General features: G+C 47.5%; 1 protein-coding gene and 1 non-coding gene across 3 annotated transcripts in view; one reads left to right on the top strand and one right to left on the bottom strand.

The window, feature by feature from the left end:
• Positions 1-7,162: 7,162 nt before the first annotated feature.
• On the bottom strand, positions 7,163-7,235 carry TRNAR-ACG (transfer RNA arginine (anticodon ACG)). The gene has a single exon. It is a non-coding gene; the product is annotated as a tRNA-Arg (tRNA).
• A 207-nt stretch (positions 7,236-7,442) lies between these two features.
• SACM1L (SAC1 like phosphatidylinositide phosphatase) overlaps positions 7,443-17,422 on the top strand; it is a 50,534-nt gene continuing 40,554 nt past the window's right edge. Inside the window, exon 1 of one of the 2 annotated variants that reach the window (XM_074271330.1) lies at positions 7,443-7,675. In XM_074271330.1, coding sequence (XP_074127431.1) covers positions 7,644-7,675 — 32 coding nt within the window. In that variant the 5' untranslated portion in view covers positions 7,443-7,643. The remainder of the gene's footprint in view (positions 7,676-17,422) is intronic. The other variant, XM_074271331.1, reaches the window with a different exon arrangement.

The following is a 17,422-nucleotide window of genomic DNA, read 5'->3' as shown; positions in this document are numbered from 1 at the left end:
TCAAGCTCTGAGCCTGCTTTTGTAGAGAAGAAAAATACCTGGCTCATTAAAGACCGTCACTGGGGATAGCTGAGAATAGGGACATTGGAGAAAGTTACATTATATTAAAGAACACTTCTCAGATTTATACAGTCCTTCCCCACCTCATCGATCGCTTACAACAATCCTGGGAAATAGGCGGTTAAGAATGATTATCTTCATTTTACAAATGGGGAAACTGAGGCTCAGATTTTCCTCGCATCTCTCTCAGTTAATATGTGGATATAGGAACACAAATTCATGAATTCTCATTTAAAGGCAGATGCTCCTTTTACTCCACTGCCCTTGGCTAGGATTCCCCATCGCCGTGATGCTTGCTTGGTGAAGAAATGGAAAAATGTTTTGTTTTGTTTTGTTTCTTAATCCTGAAATTGCTGTTTCCTCCTTTAACATAATCATCATTCTTGATGCAGCAGGTCTGCTCTATGTACATAAGCTCACACTTTTCAAACCCCAGCAGCGTGAAATAAGCTGGCCGGGGCCTACAATACTGAATGGTACTCATTTTGTTTCTAGGACATTTCAGTTCCAAAAAAAAAAAAAGAAATGTAAGAAGCTTGTTAGTTCATCCGGTGACATAACTAATCTCAGCTAGGGGTGGATGGATACTTCTTTTTTTAAAGCTGTTAAGTATTTATGATATAAAAGAGCCAGAGCAATGGAAAACCTGGCTCAGTTTTGAATTACCCAAATAAATAAATGCAATTGAGTTGAAATTGGATGTGCTTCTTTTGTCTACTTTTTTCCTTTTTGTGATTCAATTCAATTTGTTTCAATTCTATATACATCAAATAGCTCTAGGCTTTAGGCAGAAGTAGAATATATATAGATATATATGTCAATAAATAAAAACAACTTCAAGAAGGAAAAAGCGCTTATAACTGAGGAACAGCCTCATGTAGGAAGTGGCAAATGAGCAGTGTTTTGATGCAGTCACAGATATGCTCCTTTTTTGATAATTTTTTTAATTTGTATGGATTTTGTTTGTGTTTATATTACCCTTGCTTTCATTTCTTCACTTGTCCTCAGTAGTGATAAATTGTGAGAGGGGGAGAAAAAAGTGATCAAACTAAGCAGAATTTTAACTTTTGTTTCTGAGTCGTTTCAATCTGGTCCAACTCTCCCTTGACCCCATTGGGGTTTTCTTGGCAAAGATATTGGAACGATTTGCCATTTCTTCCTTCTCCAGCAATTCAGCCGAGTCTGTGCACCAGATAGAGATCAGGATCTGTATCTACACTGGAACCGGATGGCTCTGGAGGGGAAAGTGAGGCAGGTGACCTTGCCCACCTCAGTGCAGTTCACCTGCACGTCCCAGCATCCCCTCCTTGAGGCATGGCCCTTTTCCAGCGTACCATGCTCGTGGCCCCCTGCTTCTGCGGAGAAGGAAAAGAAGTGTCGTTTTCTTATTTCTTCTTCAGGGTCAAGCTTGGCCATCAATATCATAAAATATTGGTTTTCTCTTCTTTCCATTTATCAATAAATATTTTTATTATTTATAATATCTAACATTATACACACACACTATATATAATTACATATAGTTATTTATTAAACTCCTCTGCCGGGCGCTGTGCTAAGTGCTGGATGGCAAGCGACACATTGGACGGGCCACATCCTAGCATTAAGGGGGAGGGAGCGTGATCATTGATGACCAGTGCGCCTAAGGCTGGCCCTGTTTGGAGCGTCGTGAACCTGCGCCGGGGCTCCTATTTTCCTGTATTCTTCCCATGTCCAAACTGACCGTGAACTTTGGGTTCCTCAGCTGGGGACGATTAAGGTACGTGAGGGTAGTGGAATATTATTGTTCTGTAAGAAATGATGAGCAGGCTGATTTCATACATGAACTGACGCTGAGGGAAGTGCGCAGGACCGAGAGAGCGCCACAGGGAGATCACGTGATGATCCCGGTGAGAGCCGGCTCTTTCCAACAAGAGGTGACTCGGGCCAGTTCCAGTGGTCTTGTGATGGAGAGGGCGCCTGCACCCAGACTGCGGGGCCTGAAGGAGGACCAACGTGGAGCGTTTCCACCATTTTGTCGTTTCGGCTCGTATTTTTCCCCTTTTGATCTGATTTTTCTTGGCAGCGTAAATATGGAAATATGGCTAGAAGAATGGCACATGTTTGACCCATATTGGATTGCTTGCTGCCTGGGAGAGGGGACAGGGAGGGAAGGAGACAAATTTGTCTTGAAGGTTGAAAACTATCTTTGCATGTATTTGGAAAAATAAAAGGCTACAAAATAAATAAATAAATAAAAATAAATATCATAAAAATAAAATAAATAAATAAATCCCGCTTTAAAAACCAAAGGAAAACTGAGGACCTTTGGGTTCATCCAGAGGATTCTCAGCGCCCTAGCAAGGTGCAGTGGAAAAACCCCACCACAGGGAGATTTCTCTAGTCCAGTGGACTCAGGCCTCTCTCTAGACTGTCCCAAAGCCCAAGGTCGTCTCCATTCTTTCCCGCTTCCTCCAGCCGACTGACTCCCGCAAACATTCAGGCTTAGACTGAGGCTTTCACGGCCGCTGGGACGGCTCGGGGCTGGTTGTAACGAGGGGCTTTTCCGCTCTTGGGTTTTCTGGGGTCAGGTCTTGCCCACGCCATTTGGAACTGTCCTGGGCCGGCTCCCTGCCCCCTCCTCCCCCAATCCTGGGGGTGTGCCATGGGGGGGGGCAGACCCTGACCGAGGCCTTCCGGGCTTTACCTGAGAAATCCTGAGCTCAAGTGACCCCCCCAGCCCTCAGCAGCCGGGACCCCCTGATTTCAGACAGACAGATAAAAAGAGAGAGAGGGAGATGGATGGAGATAATACACACCTACATACCCACAATATGTGCATACACATGCATCTACAACACATATATACTCATGCGCATATACATATGTGTACACACACACTCGTGTATGCACACATGTATATAAACATGCATGTATGCAACAGACACTCATTTACATGCATGTGCACATTCATATTCACTCTATACACATATAGGCCTCATGTGTACGCATGTATACATGCGTGTGTGCACATGTGTGTATATGTCTGTATGTATATACATGTATATATACACACATACATATTATTCCAGGCTATGCCTTCTCCTAACTTTAAATTTAAAAATTAATTATATACATGTATATGTGTGTACCAAATTTAAATTTAAAATCTCTCCCAGCCGAGTCACGTGCTCACTCATACCCACAATGTGGAATCCGTCACTTCACCTGTATCTCCAAGAAACTCGGGCGGGGAGGGCCCTCGGAGGGCCCTCGGAGGGGGAGGCCCTGGGGCGGGGAGGGCCCTCGGGGTGGGGAGGCCCTCGGGGTGGGGGAAGCCCTCGGAGCAGGGAGGCCCTCGGAGGGGGGAGGGCCCTCGGGGTGGGGGAGGACCCTCAGAGGGGGGAGGGCCCTCGGGGTGGGGGAGGCCCTCGGAGGGGGGAGAGGGGAGGCCCTTGGAGGGGGGAGGGCCCTGGGGTGGGGGAGGGCCCTCGGAGGGGGGAAGCCCTCGGAGGGGGGAGGCCCTCGGAGGGGGGAAGCCCTCGGAAGGGGGAGGCCCTCGGAGGGGGGAGGGCCCTCGGGGTGGGGAGGCCCTCTGGGCCGGGAGGCCCTCGGAGTGTTGAGGGCGGTAGCCCCTTGATAGTCCTTGTTTGATCTCCAACTTCCTTTGGGACTTGGACCTTTGATACGAGATCTGGTCAAACTAGTCTGGGCTATCTGAGCTGGCCGGGTTTTACAGCCCGCATTCTAATCTGCTTAAACAGACCAAATGGCATCAGGAAATTCCTTTTTGGGAAGAGACTTCTTCGGTCCCCAAAAGATAACAAGAGAGTCCTTATCTTATTACATCACTCTCCGGAGCCGCCTTACATCACTGCATCTGAATGATTGTGCTCTGGTATAAAAGAGAGAACTCGGGGATCTGCTCTTTGCAAATGGCCTTGTACCTTGCAGCCATTTTGCCCACCGGCTCTCCGGTGTTTCCATTCTAACAATAAGGACTATGTTTCCATCCAGCATTAAGTAGCAAATTCCTTGGCTGCCGACCCCGCCCTTGGTTCCTTTGGGGAAGGAAGGAGAGAGAAAGGAGCTGACCCATCTCGGTTTAGACCTCAGTTTACTCCTCATCATTTACTCCTCATCACGAGGGCTCCGCTGGGCCGCCCGGCAGGACCAAGAACGGCCTCTGAATGTCTTTGCCTGCAGATGTTCAGTCCGAGGGCCCATCCCCCAGGTCTCAGACTGGGAGCTCAAGTCACGGGACCCTGTCTGCCTCGGTTCCTCCTATATGAACAAAATGAGCCGGGAAGGAACGGACCTTACTGGACAACCCCCATATTCCAAACCCGGTGTGGCCGCTCTGCGCCCTCCCCCCATTGTCCCGATTCTGCCCTCTGGCTCTAGCAGTGAGTCCCACTCCCCCCCCCATAGCCGCCCCCACTTTCTGCCTAAGGCACAAACCAGAACCCCCACCCCCTTCTGGATGCTCTGAACCCCCTCCGAAACGTTACCCCCAGTAGAACAAAACACTGGGCCCCGAGCACCGAGGGCTCTTCCCTTCCTGACTCCTTTCGCCTGTTTTTAATGAAACCAAGTCACGTTGGCTTTTATCTGCTTTAGAACCTCATTTTTATTTAGAATTCAGCAAACATCATAAAACAGGCGTTTCCACCGCAGCCGTAGGTAGGAAGAGAAACTGGAGCTAAAGCTGCGGCTCCCTCCTCTCAGGTGCCTTCTTTTGTGGTCTAAGTTCCCCGGAGCTTTTTTCCGGCCGCCTTCTGATCTCACCTCTCTGAAAAAGGCTCCATGACCTCTGGTAACCCGCAGCCCCAATCCCTTCCCCTACCCCTCCACGACCTCCCCTCAGGAAATGGTGAAAGAAAAAAGCAAAACGCCTTGTAAGGAGTAAACCCGGGTGAAGCCAAGCAGATCAGGGGCTGTTGTTCCAAGGTCCTGCGGGCCTTTCTTCCTTTTCTCTTCCACTCGGCTAACGTGGAAATGGATTTTGCATGACGTCACACATAGAGGGGGATTGAATTGCTCTCCTCCTCGAGGAGGGGGGGAAGGGGTGATTTTGGAAGGGAGGGAGAGATTAAAAAATTTACTGTAGTAGGACTACCAAAAACCGTCTCTGCGCCCTAAGCCCCGGCTTCCGGCCCATCCCGGGGAAGCGCCCGCGGCACCCGGACTTTCTGGAGGCCCGAGCCGGGAGACCCCAGACTCTCCATCTCCGGCGCCAGGCGGGGCTCTGGGTTTAATGTTAGCAGCAGTCCCCGCTACTTGTCTTCGGGGCCAGGGCCGGTGACGGCCGGAGCCAAGGGGCAAATGCCGGGGATGCAGGGCGGGACAGGGAGCGCTGGGACGGTGGGACTTGGAGGTCAGAGGCCAGTCTGGGGGACCCGTCGCGGACTGTGCCGCGGGGCATGGGCAAATGCAGGAGGGATACTTTAAAAAAAGTGTTTTTAATATTTATTTTAAAATTTGAATCCCAAACTTTCTCCTTCCGTCCTACCCCTCGCCACTCCTGAATTAGGCCAGTACTAGGATATCCCTAGTAGGTGCTCTCTGAAATGGTTATTTTTTAAGGGAGGTTACGTGACCGGCGTGGAGTTGGGGCAAAGGAGGTCAGCTGACCTCGGAACAGAGAATGGCTCCATCCGGCGCCACTTCGTCCCCACCGGAGGGCCGATCCCAAGTCCCAGACGGGGGACAGCAGGAGTTGGGGTGCGGTGAGGGAAATGATCTAGGGGTCACAGGGGACCGCAGTTCCCCGGGAGTTAGCGGCCCGCAGTTAGAGCGGGAACAGCCGTCATGCCTGCCCCGGCGCCGGATCCGTGCGGGAGGGCTTCGGTAAGCTGCAGAAAGTCCCAGCGGAGGCAACCAGAAGAGACCAGAGCACCGCGCCGAGGCGGCGCCCGGGGAGAAGCCTCCAGGGGAGCGGGCAGCGTCTGGGGGTCAGTCAGGGGTGGAGGCTCGAGTCACCCGCACAGCGTCTGCCCGTGCCCCCTGAAGCGGAGCCACAACGAGGTACACTTAGGGTTGGTGTCAGGAGGCGGAGAGAGCGGGCAGAGAAGCGGGTGGGTAAGAGACAAACTGGTAGGGAGGTAGAATAGAGAGGGAGAAAAGGGAAAAAAAGAGTGGAAAGATGCATGAGGATAGAAAGAAAAAAAGAAAGATAATGGATGGGAAGAAAAAAGATGGATAGATAGAAAAATAGACGGTGGATAGAAAGAAAAAAGATGGATAAATAGAAATGACAGCTAAAAGGATAAAGGATACACAGATGACGGATAGATGGATAGAAAAAACAGGCCATCTGGGTCTTGGACAAAGCTTGGAATATTCCCCGGCACACAGCACGTGCTTAATACTTCTGACTATCAGGAACCCAGACTCACCCCTTCCCAAATGAGTTTCTTAAAATTATTTTATTTTATATTTAATTTTATTATTTTGAATTTTATTCATATTTTACTTTCATTTGCTATAAATAAATAGAATTAAAATAATATGGATGTAAATGTTAATAATAGAATTAATAAATAGAATTATTTACATTTTACTTTTGTTATTGTCATTTTGTATTTTACTTTTGCCATTTATTTGTATTTGGCTTCTATTATCTTTTTAGTTATGTTTTAATTTCGTTTCCTTCCATTTGCATATACTTTTATTATCTTTAAGTCTTGAAGCAGCCAAAGACTCGGGACTTCCGGTGCCTCCCCTCGGTTAATTACTAATCCCGTAGGTAGCTAGCACGTGGTCTTCCCTGGAGCGTAAGCTCCTTGAGGGCAGGGGCAGCTTTGGCCTCTTTCTCCGTCCCCCCCGCCTAACGCGACTCCCCGCCCTTCGGAGGCTCTGGGTAAAGTAGACGGGAGGGTGGACCCGGCGCTCAAAGAGAATGGAAGCTCCCGGGGACAGGCGCAGTTCCGCCCCACGGAATGATAGCACGGCGGGAGGCCGAAGGCGTCGAGCCTTGGGCACATTTCCAAAGTCACGCGAGCTCACGACTAGTCATCGATCTTCCGATCCCAGTCGTCCGTTTCCCCTCTTTCTGGGCTCCCAGATGGCTAGTTGACTCTCCTAAAAGGGGCCAGTGAAAAAAAAAAAAAATTTCTTGTACCGAGCCAGCTAGGAGTCGAACCTAGAATCTTCTGATCCGTAGTCAGACGCGTTATCCATTGCGCCACTGGCCCTGTACATGCACGACGCCTCGCAGCGGCTCCTTATCAAGTTGCACGCAGCCGCATCGAGCTCCAACCAGACGCAAGGCTTCCTGCTGATGCATCTCGTCCTCCGCCAGTCGTGTGTTCCCTTGGCTTGGCAAGAGGGCACGCAACCAATCGTTAAGGCACGCCGCTTGCGTCACTTACGCTTTTTGGCGCGGTTCGCTCCTCCCTTTTGCCGGAGAATCTCTTCGCGTTCTGAGACTCTGGCCAAGTTTGTCCTGCTCCGCGGCCCGTCCGAGGCTGGGATGGGCGGGTCGGGGGTGGGGCTGAGGAGAGGTTCAGGGAGCCGGGCTGGGAGCTGCGGCGGCCACCTCCGAGGGTGACCGGCGGGACCCCGAGAGCATAGCGGCGGCGGAGCGGCGGTGGCGGTGCAGGATGGCGGCGGTGGCCTACGAGTCTCTGCAGCTGTGAGTAGCCCCTGGCGCTCGGGAGGAGGGTGCCGCCTCGGCGGTTGATAGGGTCGGGCCGCCCTCCCTCATTGGCCGGGCCGGGGACGGCGGCCGGTCTGGGCCCGTTCTCGCCGCCCTTTCCTCCTTCGCTTCGCAGTCGCGCGGGACCGGGCCGGGGAATACGGGGACCGGAGCTGGACTGCTCGGGGCCGCTCTTCCGGCTGTGCCGGCCGGCCGGCCCGAGCCCTCCGAGGGCTTTCCTTGACGGCCGGTGCCCGGGGGCCGGGCCCCTTCGAGGGCTCGTGGACTGGCACGTAGCCGGGGACGCCGCCGCCGCGGGGGAGTAGGCCTCGGGGCCCGAGGGAGGGAGTGCTGTGCGGGGCCCGGCTCAGACAACGGCCGTGCGGTGCCTGCCCTTGTGCGGGGCTGGGCTGGCGTGGAGCGGCCCGGCTTCCTCCTCTTCTCGCTCCTTACTTTTCTCCCTTTTCCTTCTGCGTCTTCTGTCTTTTCTCTCCTTCCCATCCCTCTGTTTCTCTTCACCTCTCCTTCCCTTTCTTTTCTTCCTTTTCATGGCTTTTCTTCTCCTTTGCTTTTCCTCCTTTATCTTTTTCATCTGTTTTCCAGCTTGCCCCATGTGCAGTGTATTTAAACACCAAGCAGACTGCCGGGCGCCTTGGCATCTCCTGGCAGGGAGAGTTTGGGCAGGGGCCGCAGGCGGCCTCTCCTGACTCCCCACCCGCGGGCAGCGCCCCCCCCCCCCCAGTGCTTTGGGGCCCTCCAGCCCTAGAGGGGGATTTACCGACGGGGTAGGGGGCCGAGCTGGTAGGGACCCCTCCCCCCCTCCCCGTGGCTTGTCAATGACCTAGGCAGACTCCTGTGTTTTATTACTAGTCCTTTGGTTCTTGGTCCGTGTCCAGTTTTTTACTTTCTGTGGGAGCTTTTATCTTAATTTTTTTAAATTGTGTTTACTGGGCAAGATACATTTATGGCCATCTTAGGACTAGGGAATATCCCGGGCCATCTGGATTCATAGATCTTATAGAAGACTTGAGCTTTATGAACTTTGAGGTCCTCATCCGAACGTTTGAAGTGCCCTTAATAAGGCGCCTCTGAGGGGGGAGGGGTGCTTGGGTGCCTGACACAGACATCCACAAAGACAGACACGTTCATGGGAAACCGGCATGGAATTGTCAGTGGCCCTACGGTCACTTACCAGAGCCGAGGTCGGCTGGCGGTCGGGGCACCGGCCGGGCAGGGTGTCTCAGCCAGGTAAACGAGTCCACTTGGGCCTGAGGAAAAGGGGTGACTTCATTGCACCTTCTACAAAATGTGGCTTTTATCGCGGCTGCCGCCTTTCCCCTTCGACCTTGGCTTCTCACCTGTTTCCTTCCCTGGAAGGTGAGCCCTTAGTCCCTGGCGGGGACGCTGCGGGAGGAAGTGTGGGTGTCGGGATGACGCTCATTCCTCTGAGGGATCCCGGAGGGACGGGATCTAATGCCTCCTCTCAGAAGTAGCTAAGCTCGGAAGCTGTTCCCCTCACGAAACTCAGCCTTCAGAGTGCAGTTAATTCGTTGAGGGGTATCATTTAAAGAGGATGGGGGGGCTGAAATGCAGCCGTTTTTAAGCGGCCTCACCCGAGTGGAGCGTTTGGCATCAGAGAAAGGGTTCCAGGGCATTTGGCCCTGAAGTGAGAGAAGCTGTTGCTTTGGCCTTTGTGACTTATTATTATTATTTTTGTCAGAGTAGATCATAAATACTTTTACGTTTAAAAAAAAATAAGCCCCATATTCACAGTGTCATTCTGTTTTGTCTATGGTTTGAACATCTTTCGAAATTACATTTTTTCTCCTTTGTCTTCTCCCGCCCCCTTAGCTCCATGACTTTATTACAAGCCTTTCTTTCATCAAGTTTGTTCGCCCTTCGGGGCTTCTGGAAGTACAGCACAATCTCCTCACGTTGAATGAGGCATTCTAGGGAAAGCCGGCCTCTGAAGCAGAAATAGCCGGTGGAATTAGAACGCAAACAGGGTGGTTTGCCAAATAAATGTTTGTACATTCGAGAGATTATGCTAAGGCTGGACCCCTGCTAAAAATCCGAATTGACAGTCACTGATTTAAGCTGGTTAGCACTTTAAGAAATAGTCTGTTCATGGAATGTTTTTTTTACTTATAAATCCATTCTATAATTGTATTGTTAAAAAGTGAAATGTACTAGACCAATCAAAAGGATGATCAGAAGTATTTCCTATGGAAGTGTTTTTTAAAGAACTTTTGTTAAAATGATCGGTGAACTTGAGGTCTCTCTCCACGTCAAATGAGACAATGCGGGAGGCCCCTTGCCATCCTGAGCCCATCATTAAATGCTTACTGTGATGGGGATGGGATGTCGGCTGGGTCGTGGCTGTTGGGATGACTGAGGACCTTTGAAAGAGCGATTTTACCACTACTAAAGTGCTCATAGCCTTTGGCTTAAAACTCAAAATTGTGAGTCTGCCTTATTCTGTGTAACCGGAGCTTTTAAAACTTGAGTCTAATTTCTTCCGTCCGAGGCTGTCCATTCCTGGGCCCAGACCCTGTGTGCCGGACTCTCTGTTCTTGTGGGCCGACCTTTCCCAATGCAGACCCGCCTCTTCTCTGCTGCTCGGTTAGAGAGCCCCTGGAGGTCTGGGAGGCAGGCCCGCGAACCCCCAGGGCGACATGGCCCTTCGGGACCACCGCCACTGCCTTTCCCTCTCCCATCCAGATCCGTCCTACCCTTGAAGCCTTTCTCATCCACGAGGCCTCGCCTTGACCAGCTCCCATCAGTGACATCACTCGTTTTGCCCTGCCCCTATCATGGATGAGAAAAAAAAAAAGCTTTGGCCCTGAGGGCCAGTGCCAGCACCCCCTTATCCTGAGCCTCCCTCTCGGAGGGACATCCCCTTGTAACAAAATAGAACTGATAAGAAAAGAGCTGTGACTTCATCTGACTGTACAGGGGCCGTTGGACAGCCCTCACTCCGTAGGTAAAGGAAGGCCATGTTTCAGCATCTAGCCTTTGGCACCAAGATTGGTCACCATATTTAACAGGTGCCTTTAGAATTGTTTTTACAGGGGCAGCAGCTAGGGGGCGCAGTGGATAGAGCACCAGCCCTGAAGTCAGGGCGACCCGAGTTCAAATGTTATTTTAGACACTTGATGCTCCTGGCTGTGGCTCTAGGCAAGTCACTTGACCCCAACTGCCTCAGCAAAAAACAAACAAAAAGAATTGTTTTTGCAGTCATTATGTATTTTACTCTCCTGCTTCTCCTTTCCTTCACTGTGATTAGATCTCGTATTCCTCTGAATTCCTCTTATTCTCTTATATTCCTTACATACTCTGTGCTGCCTTGAATATTTTGCAACCTTTCTTTCTGTCTTTGACCTCTTGGGATCTCTATCTCTCTAAATAGTGGAATTTTTAAGTCAAGGGTATGACCACTTTAGTAACTTTTCATGTAAACAGGTTGGCTCCAGGACAGTTAGAAATGGTGGAATTCACAATTTCAGAAAGTGATTATCTTCCTACAGAACCTCTTAAGAATACTGACTGTTTCTGGCTTTTATCCTCCATGCCAGCTTAGTGAATTTGAGACGAAGCTTCTGTGATATCGTTGGCACTTTTCTCTTTAGTAACTTGAAGCATTTGGCTGTTTATTATATAGAAGTAATAATCAAGACATTCAATTCTTCATCAAGGCTTTCGAGAAAACTTTTCATTAAGTTTTTTTTCTGTGACATGCATAGAAGTGTAATATCCAGATTAGATATAGGTATGAAATAAGTATGAATCTAATTGCACAGGAAAATGGCTATTTTTGAGCTTGATGCTATTACTCATTTTAAAAAGCATGTCCTCTATAAAAATAATGCTCAGAGTTTGTACTGAAATGAAATAAACGACTTTTTTCAAGAATTAGTAGTTAGCAGCTAAAAAGAAGGGCAATATGGCGTAGGGTAAATTGAGTTGATTTGTAACATGAAGGTCTGGATTCAAATCCTGATCCTCTTTTAATTTTTTGTATCCTTTAAATAAGTAATTTCTCTGGTCTGAGTTTCCTTGTTTGTAAAATGAAGAGATTGGAATTTTATTTGTAGTTACAGGACAAGTTGAACTTTTGCAAAATGGGCCAGAATCATTGCATATTATTGGGCAATAAAAATTTTAGTTTCTTTCTAACATCCTGAAATGTTCCACTATCTCACACTTTTTGTTTTCCTTATAATTTTTTGACCATTTATTTATAAAAGGTAAAACAACAAAACGTGATCTTTGGTACCATTTGAAGATAATCAAAGATAGTAACTCCCCCAGATAAAGGGCCAGTGATCTGCACCAACTGCCCACCAAGTAGCGCCCCCAGGATAGACCATCAGCTTGGCAAGGTGCCCTGAGGGAGGAAAAGGAAGCGGCACTTGCCCAGCACACTGATGGAGGTGACCCTGGCAGCCAGGGCCTCCAGAAGGACCAGGCCTCCAGCCCTCCCCCAAAGATGGCTGTGCAGGTGCTGCAGCCCCAGCTCCCGAACCCAGAGCCCACACTGTTACTGGTCCACCATCAGGAAGGGATGGGACTCTCTCCTCAGGGATTACATCAAAGGCATTCCATTCTGCTTTGCTGCTGGCCCCCAAGGACCAACCAACCTTTCCATCCTTGAGAGCCGGAGCTGCTCGTTTATTTATATCCCTTTTGTAAGGAATAAGCCTTGAAAGCATGCCTTGTTTTGTGCAAAATGCTCTTGTAAAGATCAGTGTAGGAAAAATGGTTATTAGTCATGGAACTGAAGGGCAGGCCAGGTGGTGCAGGGGATAGAGTCCTGGCCCTGCAGAAGGAAAACCCGAGTTCAAATCCAGCCTCCAGACACAAGCCGGGCAAGTCACATAACCCTGTTTGCCTTCAATGAGCTGGAGAAGAATATGATGAAGCACTCCATTGTCTGCTAAGAAAACCGAATGTAATTACAGAGTTGGACATAAATAATATATGAATAACTTTATAGTGTTTTGAAATGAATTCATAATAAAGATTCCTTGAGAGAAATGAGCATTCTGAATCAGTTTTTGAATTCTTTCTTGAAAGAAACATCATACATATTGTTAAGTTGGACAGTTAATACTTGGTAATTAATGCTGTTGTTTTCTTCAGTCTGGTATCATGGGGAAAATATTTCCCATTAAGTTCATGTAAGAGGTAACTGCTTTCAAATAACTTGGATTACAACCTTTTATATATATATATATATATATATATATATATATATATATATATATATATATATATATAGCAATCTTTATGGCATTTAAGGCCATAAAGGTCACATAGACCTAATCAGACAGAATTACAAATGTGTGCTTCCTCAAATATCTTTAAAGTTAAACTGAATTGGTTTGTTTAGTTAATAATAAACTAAGTTACAGATTTTAACACTGAATTTGCAAAAATCTGTACATTTGATCTAATGAGCTAAGAGAGGGAGATTTACATGTCATGAGGAAAAACCAAGGGTCAAAGGTGGAGAGGAATAGGAAGAGACCAGACAAGACAGCATATCCTTTCACAAATAAAGTAGCTAAACCCTCTTCTTGACAGATGTAAAATTTTTAAAATGCCATATTTCTGGTTTTTTGTTTTCTTATTTCAGAAATGTTACAAAAAATAAAAAGCGGGCAGCTAGGTGGATAGATAGGCTGGATAGAGCCACAGTCCTGAAGTCATGAGGACCTGAGTTCAAATGTGACCTCAAACACTAAGCACTTCCTTTGCTGTGTGACTTTGGGCAAGTCACTCAATTCCAATTGCCTCAGCAAAAAAACCCAAAAAAATCTTACTACTATCATTCCATGAATCAGGTTTTAGCTAGGGGTAGTTAATGTTAACAGAGACAGGCTTTTAAAATGCGTGTGTGTGTGTGTGTGTGTGTGTGTGTGTGTGTTTCTCCCCTCCTCCCCAGATACACACTTAGTTTTCAACATACATCCTTGTAATATCTTGCAATAGTATTGCAATTTTTTCTCCTTCTTGCCCTCCACTTCCCCTCCTCCCCACAACAGCACACAATTCAATGTAGGTTAAACATGTGCAGTTCTTTTAAACATATTTCTGTACGTTACGCTGCACTAGAAAAATCCGATCAATGGGGGGGAAAAACATGAGAGAAAAATCAAGCAAACCACAACACAAAAAGGTGAAACTACTATGCTTGATTCTCACTCAGAGGAGACTGGCTTTTAATCAATTAGATATCCAGCAGACACAACAATGAGTACTAAATCTTTTTAATAAAAGGGAATAAAAAAATTCTCAGAAGATTTGTAGACTCTCACTGGTTTGAATGGACCAGCTCTCTTAATTGCTTACTTTCATAGGTCAAACAAAGGAGAAAAATTGGTTATGTTATTGTTGCCATGAGCTTTTTGGTGACTTAATACAATTTTCTTTTGAAAAATGTTGATGTTCCCCATTGTATCTTATGGAAATATGGATGTTGTATTATAAAGGATCTTGATTCATTTTTACTGATGCTTTTATTTCTTTATATCACTAATTTTTATTGCTAAATTTCTCTCTTCCCTAGCAGGTTTTTTCTTGTAGATTTTATTAAAGAAAAAAAAAGCTCAACAAAACCAACAAATACATCAGTTATATCTGAAAGTATATAAACCGCTTCATTCTTCCCACTTCTCAGAAGACTTATTCTTATAATATGAAAGGGAATTATTCTAGAAAGTTGCCCAGCACATTGAGAATGTGGCTAAACATCCCTGTTGACCAAATAGTTTTGTATACAAATCTTGAACTACATTTTAAGTCCTGAGCCTTGAGCCTTATTTCTAAAATAGCAATAATATGTGAATTTACCCTCTATGCTTGATATTTAATATACTCATATTAACTTATGTTTTTATGGAAAAACACATCAAATTTCCCCCCCCCCGAAGCTGGGGTTAAGTGACTTGCCCAGGGTCACACAGCTAGGAAGTGTGAGAGACCAGATTTGAACTAGGGTCTTCCTGAATTCAAGGCTGGTGCTCTATCCACTGTGCCACCTACTTGCCCCAACACATCAAATATTTAGTGTAAAATTTGATCCCTTTTCTGATCAGACTAAAAATATGATTCATACATTTTCAAATCTTGTTTTAAATTATTGTCTCCAACTAAAAGATTTTTATCATTTCTTATAATTCATCCTCCCTTCTCTCATATCTAAGGAAAAGTGACTCTCAAATACAAAACTACTTTGAGAGCTTTAAAAAAGAGCAGATTGAGGCGGGAGGGGGGGGGACAGTTTGATGGCAAAGTAGATAGATAGGGCACCAGCCGTGGAGGCAAGAAGACCCGAGTTCAAATTTGCTCTCAGACATTTGACACTTCCTGGCTGTGTGACCCTGAGCAAGTCACTTAACCTCTATTGACTCAAAAACAAACAGAAAAAGAGAGGGTTGAGAGGTCAATCCAAAGACATTTACAAGAAGCAACTTAATTCAGCTATCTTCTCAGAAAAATAAGTCTCTGAAAACTTGAATATCATTATTTAAATCTTATTTTTCAGTGAATCTATTTGGGGAAATTTATCACAAGTATAAGAATATTAATATGTTGTTATGGGAGTCCTGGCCATGATTTTTTTTTTTTTTTTTTTTTTTTAAATTCAGAAAAGGAGCTGGAAGGTACAAGGCTAGTGTGTATTCTATTTATTATGTTATTGGGGGAAGAAGTAAGAGGAGTGCAGGGAAAGGCGATTGAGGCAAGGAGTGGAGAGTGAGAAAGGGAGAAAAGGGGTAGGGGAGAGAACCTGAAAATCCAGGACTAGAAGAAAGTGGTTGGCCTTTGTCCTTCAGACCCGGAGGCCTGGGTGACCTTGGCCAGAGCCCAGATCTCTGTTTTCTCAGTAAGATGGGGGGGGGTCTGGAGGTGGGCTCCCCAGGAGACCTTGCCCTTATTTCGGGTCCTTCGGCAGGAGCCACCTTGTCCTGGCTTGGGCAGGGAGTTACCATCTGCCTCTCTCTGGGGAGGACAACAGTCAGGAGCCTGGGGATGGCCTGTGGTGACTCTGGCGGCACCTCTTGAGTGCTCCATAGGACCCACTGTCACGGCCTGGAACAAGTGGTTCTCATTTTCCCTTCTGCCGGCAAAGTCTTCCTCACTTGGGGTAGAGTCTGCTGCTCACCTTCAGCCTGAGGAGTCTGGGCGCTGCTGGGGCAGTGGTGGGGGAAGGGGGCCCCAAAGGTGGCTGGACAGCCCTCCCTCCCAGGGGCTGGTCCCAAAGGTGGCTGGACAGCCCTCCCTCCCAGGGGCTGGTCCCAAAGGTGGCTGGACAGCCCTCCCTCCCAGGGGCTGGTCCCCTGGAACACCTCAGGTGCCTTACCCTGCACTGCCAAGTCCTTAACCAGGCCTTTCTCTCTGTTCTGAAACTCGGTGTGGCCCTTGCTCCCTAATGGTGCCCTCTCTGGGAGCTTTTCGGGTATGGGGTCCTGAGGTCACTTGGCACAGACTCCCTCCTGTGAAACGAGGGCCTCTCCAAGAACAGAAGCATCCCAGGAGCACCCCTTCCTCTGCAGAGAGCAGCTCCTCATCCGGCAGACTTCAGACAGGGGGATCATTCTCTAAATTGCCCTCCCGGTTGTGCTCATTTGCTTCTTGTAGTGCCTCGGCCTCCCCACGTCTTCTCAGGTTTCTTGGAGCTCTTCAGGTTTTTCTCTCTGGTTTGTTTAGCCATTCTTCAGTTGGTAAACACCCACTTTTCCCGGGGGCCTGGGGGCTGGTGCAGAGAGCCCTGGGCCTGGAGTCAGCAAGGCTCATTTTCCTGAGTCACACTTAGCTGTAAAAGGAGCTGGAGAGAGATGGCAAAGTCCTCCCGAATCTTTGCCAAGAAACCCCAAGGGGATCACGGAGAGTCAGATTTGACTGGAAACACTTGAACAGCGGCCCCCTTTCCTGTCACTTGTTTGCTTCTTCAAAACCGGGGCTAGAATAGTTTTGTCAAATTTAAACATGATTTTCCCCTCAGCCTTTGGCCTCCTTTGTGACATTTGTCTGGCAGTGTTAACTCTGGCCTCTAAGCTAGAGCTTCCAGCCCATGTTCTTTCCATTCCTGCCCATGTGGGACCACGGCTGCCATTTGTTCTCTTGTTAGCCGAGCCACAGTTCTCTGTGAGAGGATTCTCCATAGTACCCAGAGGGAGCTTTGAACCCGGTGCTTAGGTTCTCAGTACAAGTGTTCATACTTTTCATCATCAGCATCGACAAGAAGAGAGCTCAGAATAGGAAAATGGTGCTAACAATCATTGGTTTTTCCCATTGATAAGAAAAAGAATGAACTTATTAAGAATTGTAGCTCGTTATAAAATTATATATTTGTAGCTTTGATCATCAGAACTGCCTATACTAAGATTGTTAAGTACGCTTTATTTTCTCCTCCAACAAATACTTATTCAATGTCTCCTATGCTTTATCTAATAGAATAATATAGATTTTGTTTTGTTATACTTTTAAAAGTTGTCTTCATGTCATGTTGATAATTCTTTTTGGCGAGATGTTCTTAATATTAAGAATTAGTATTAGGGGCAGCCAGGTGGCGCAGTGGATAGAGCATCAGCCCTGAATTCAGAAGGACCTGAGTTAAAATCTGGTCTCAGACACTTAACACTTCCTAGCTGTGTGACCCTGGGCAAGTCACTTAACCCCAGCCCCGGGGCGGGTGGGGGGGGGAGATAATTAGTATTAAGAACTATCTTCTTGTGAAGT

Source organism: Sminthopsis crassicaudata, chromosome 5, assembly GCF_048593235.1.
Source record: "Sminthopsis crassicaudata isolate SCR6 chromosome 5, ASM4859323v1, whole genome shotgun sequence".
In the NCBI taxonomy this organism is placed as follows: Eukaryota; Metazoa; Chordata; class Mammalia; order Dasyuromorphia; family Dasyuridae; genus Sminthopsis; species Sminthopsis crassicaudata.
This window is presented reverse-complemented; position numbering and strand designations above follow the sequence as displayed.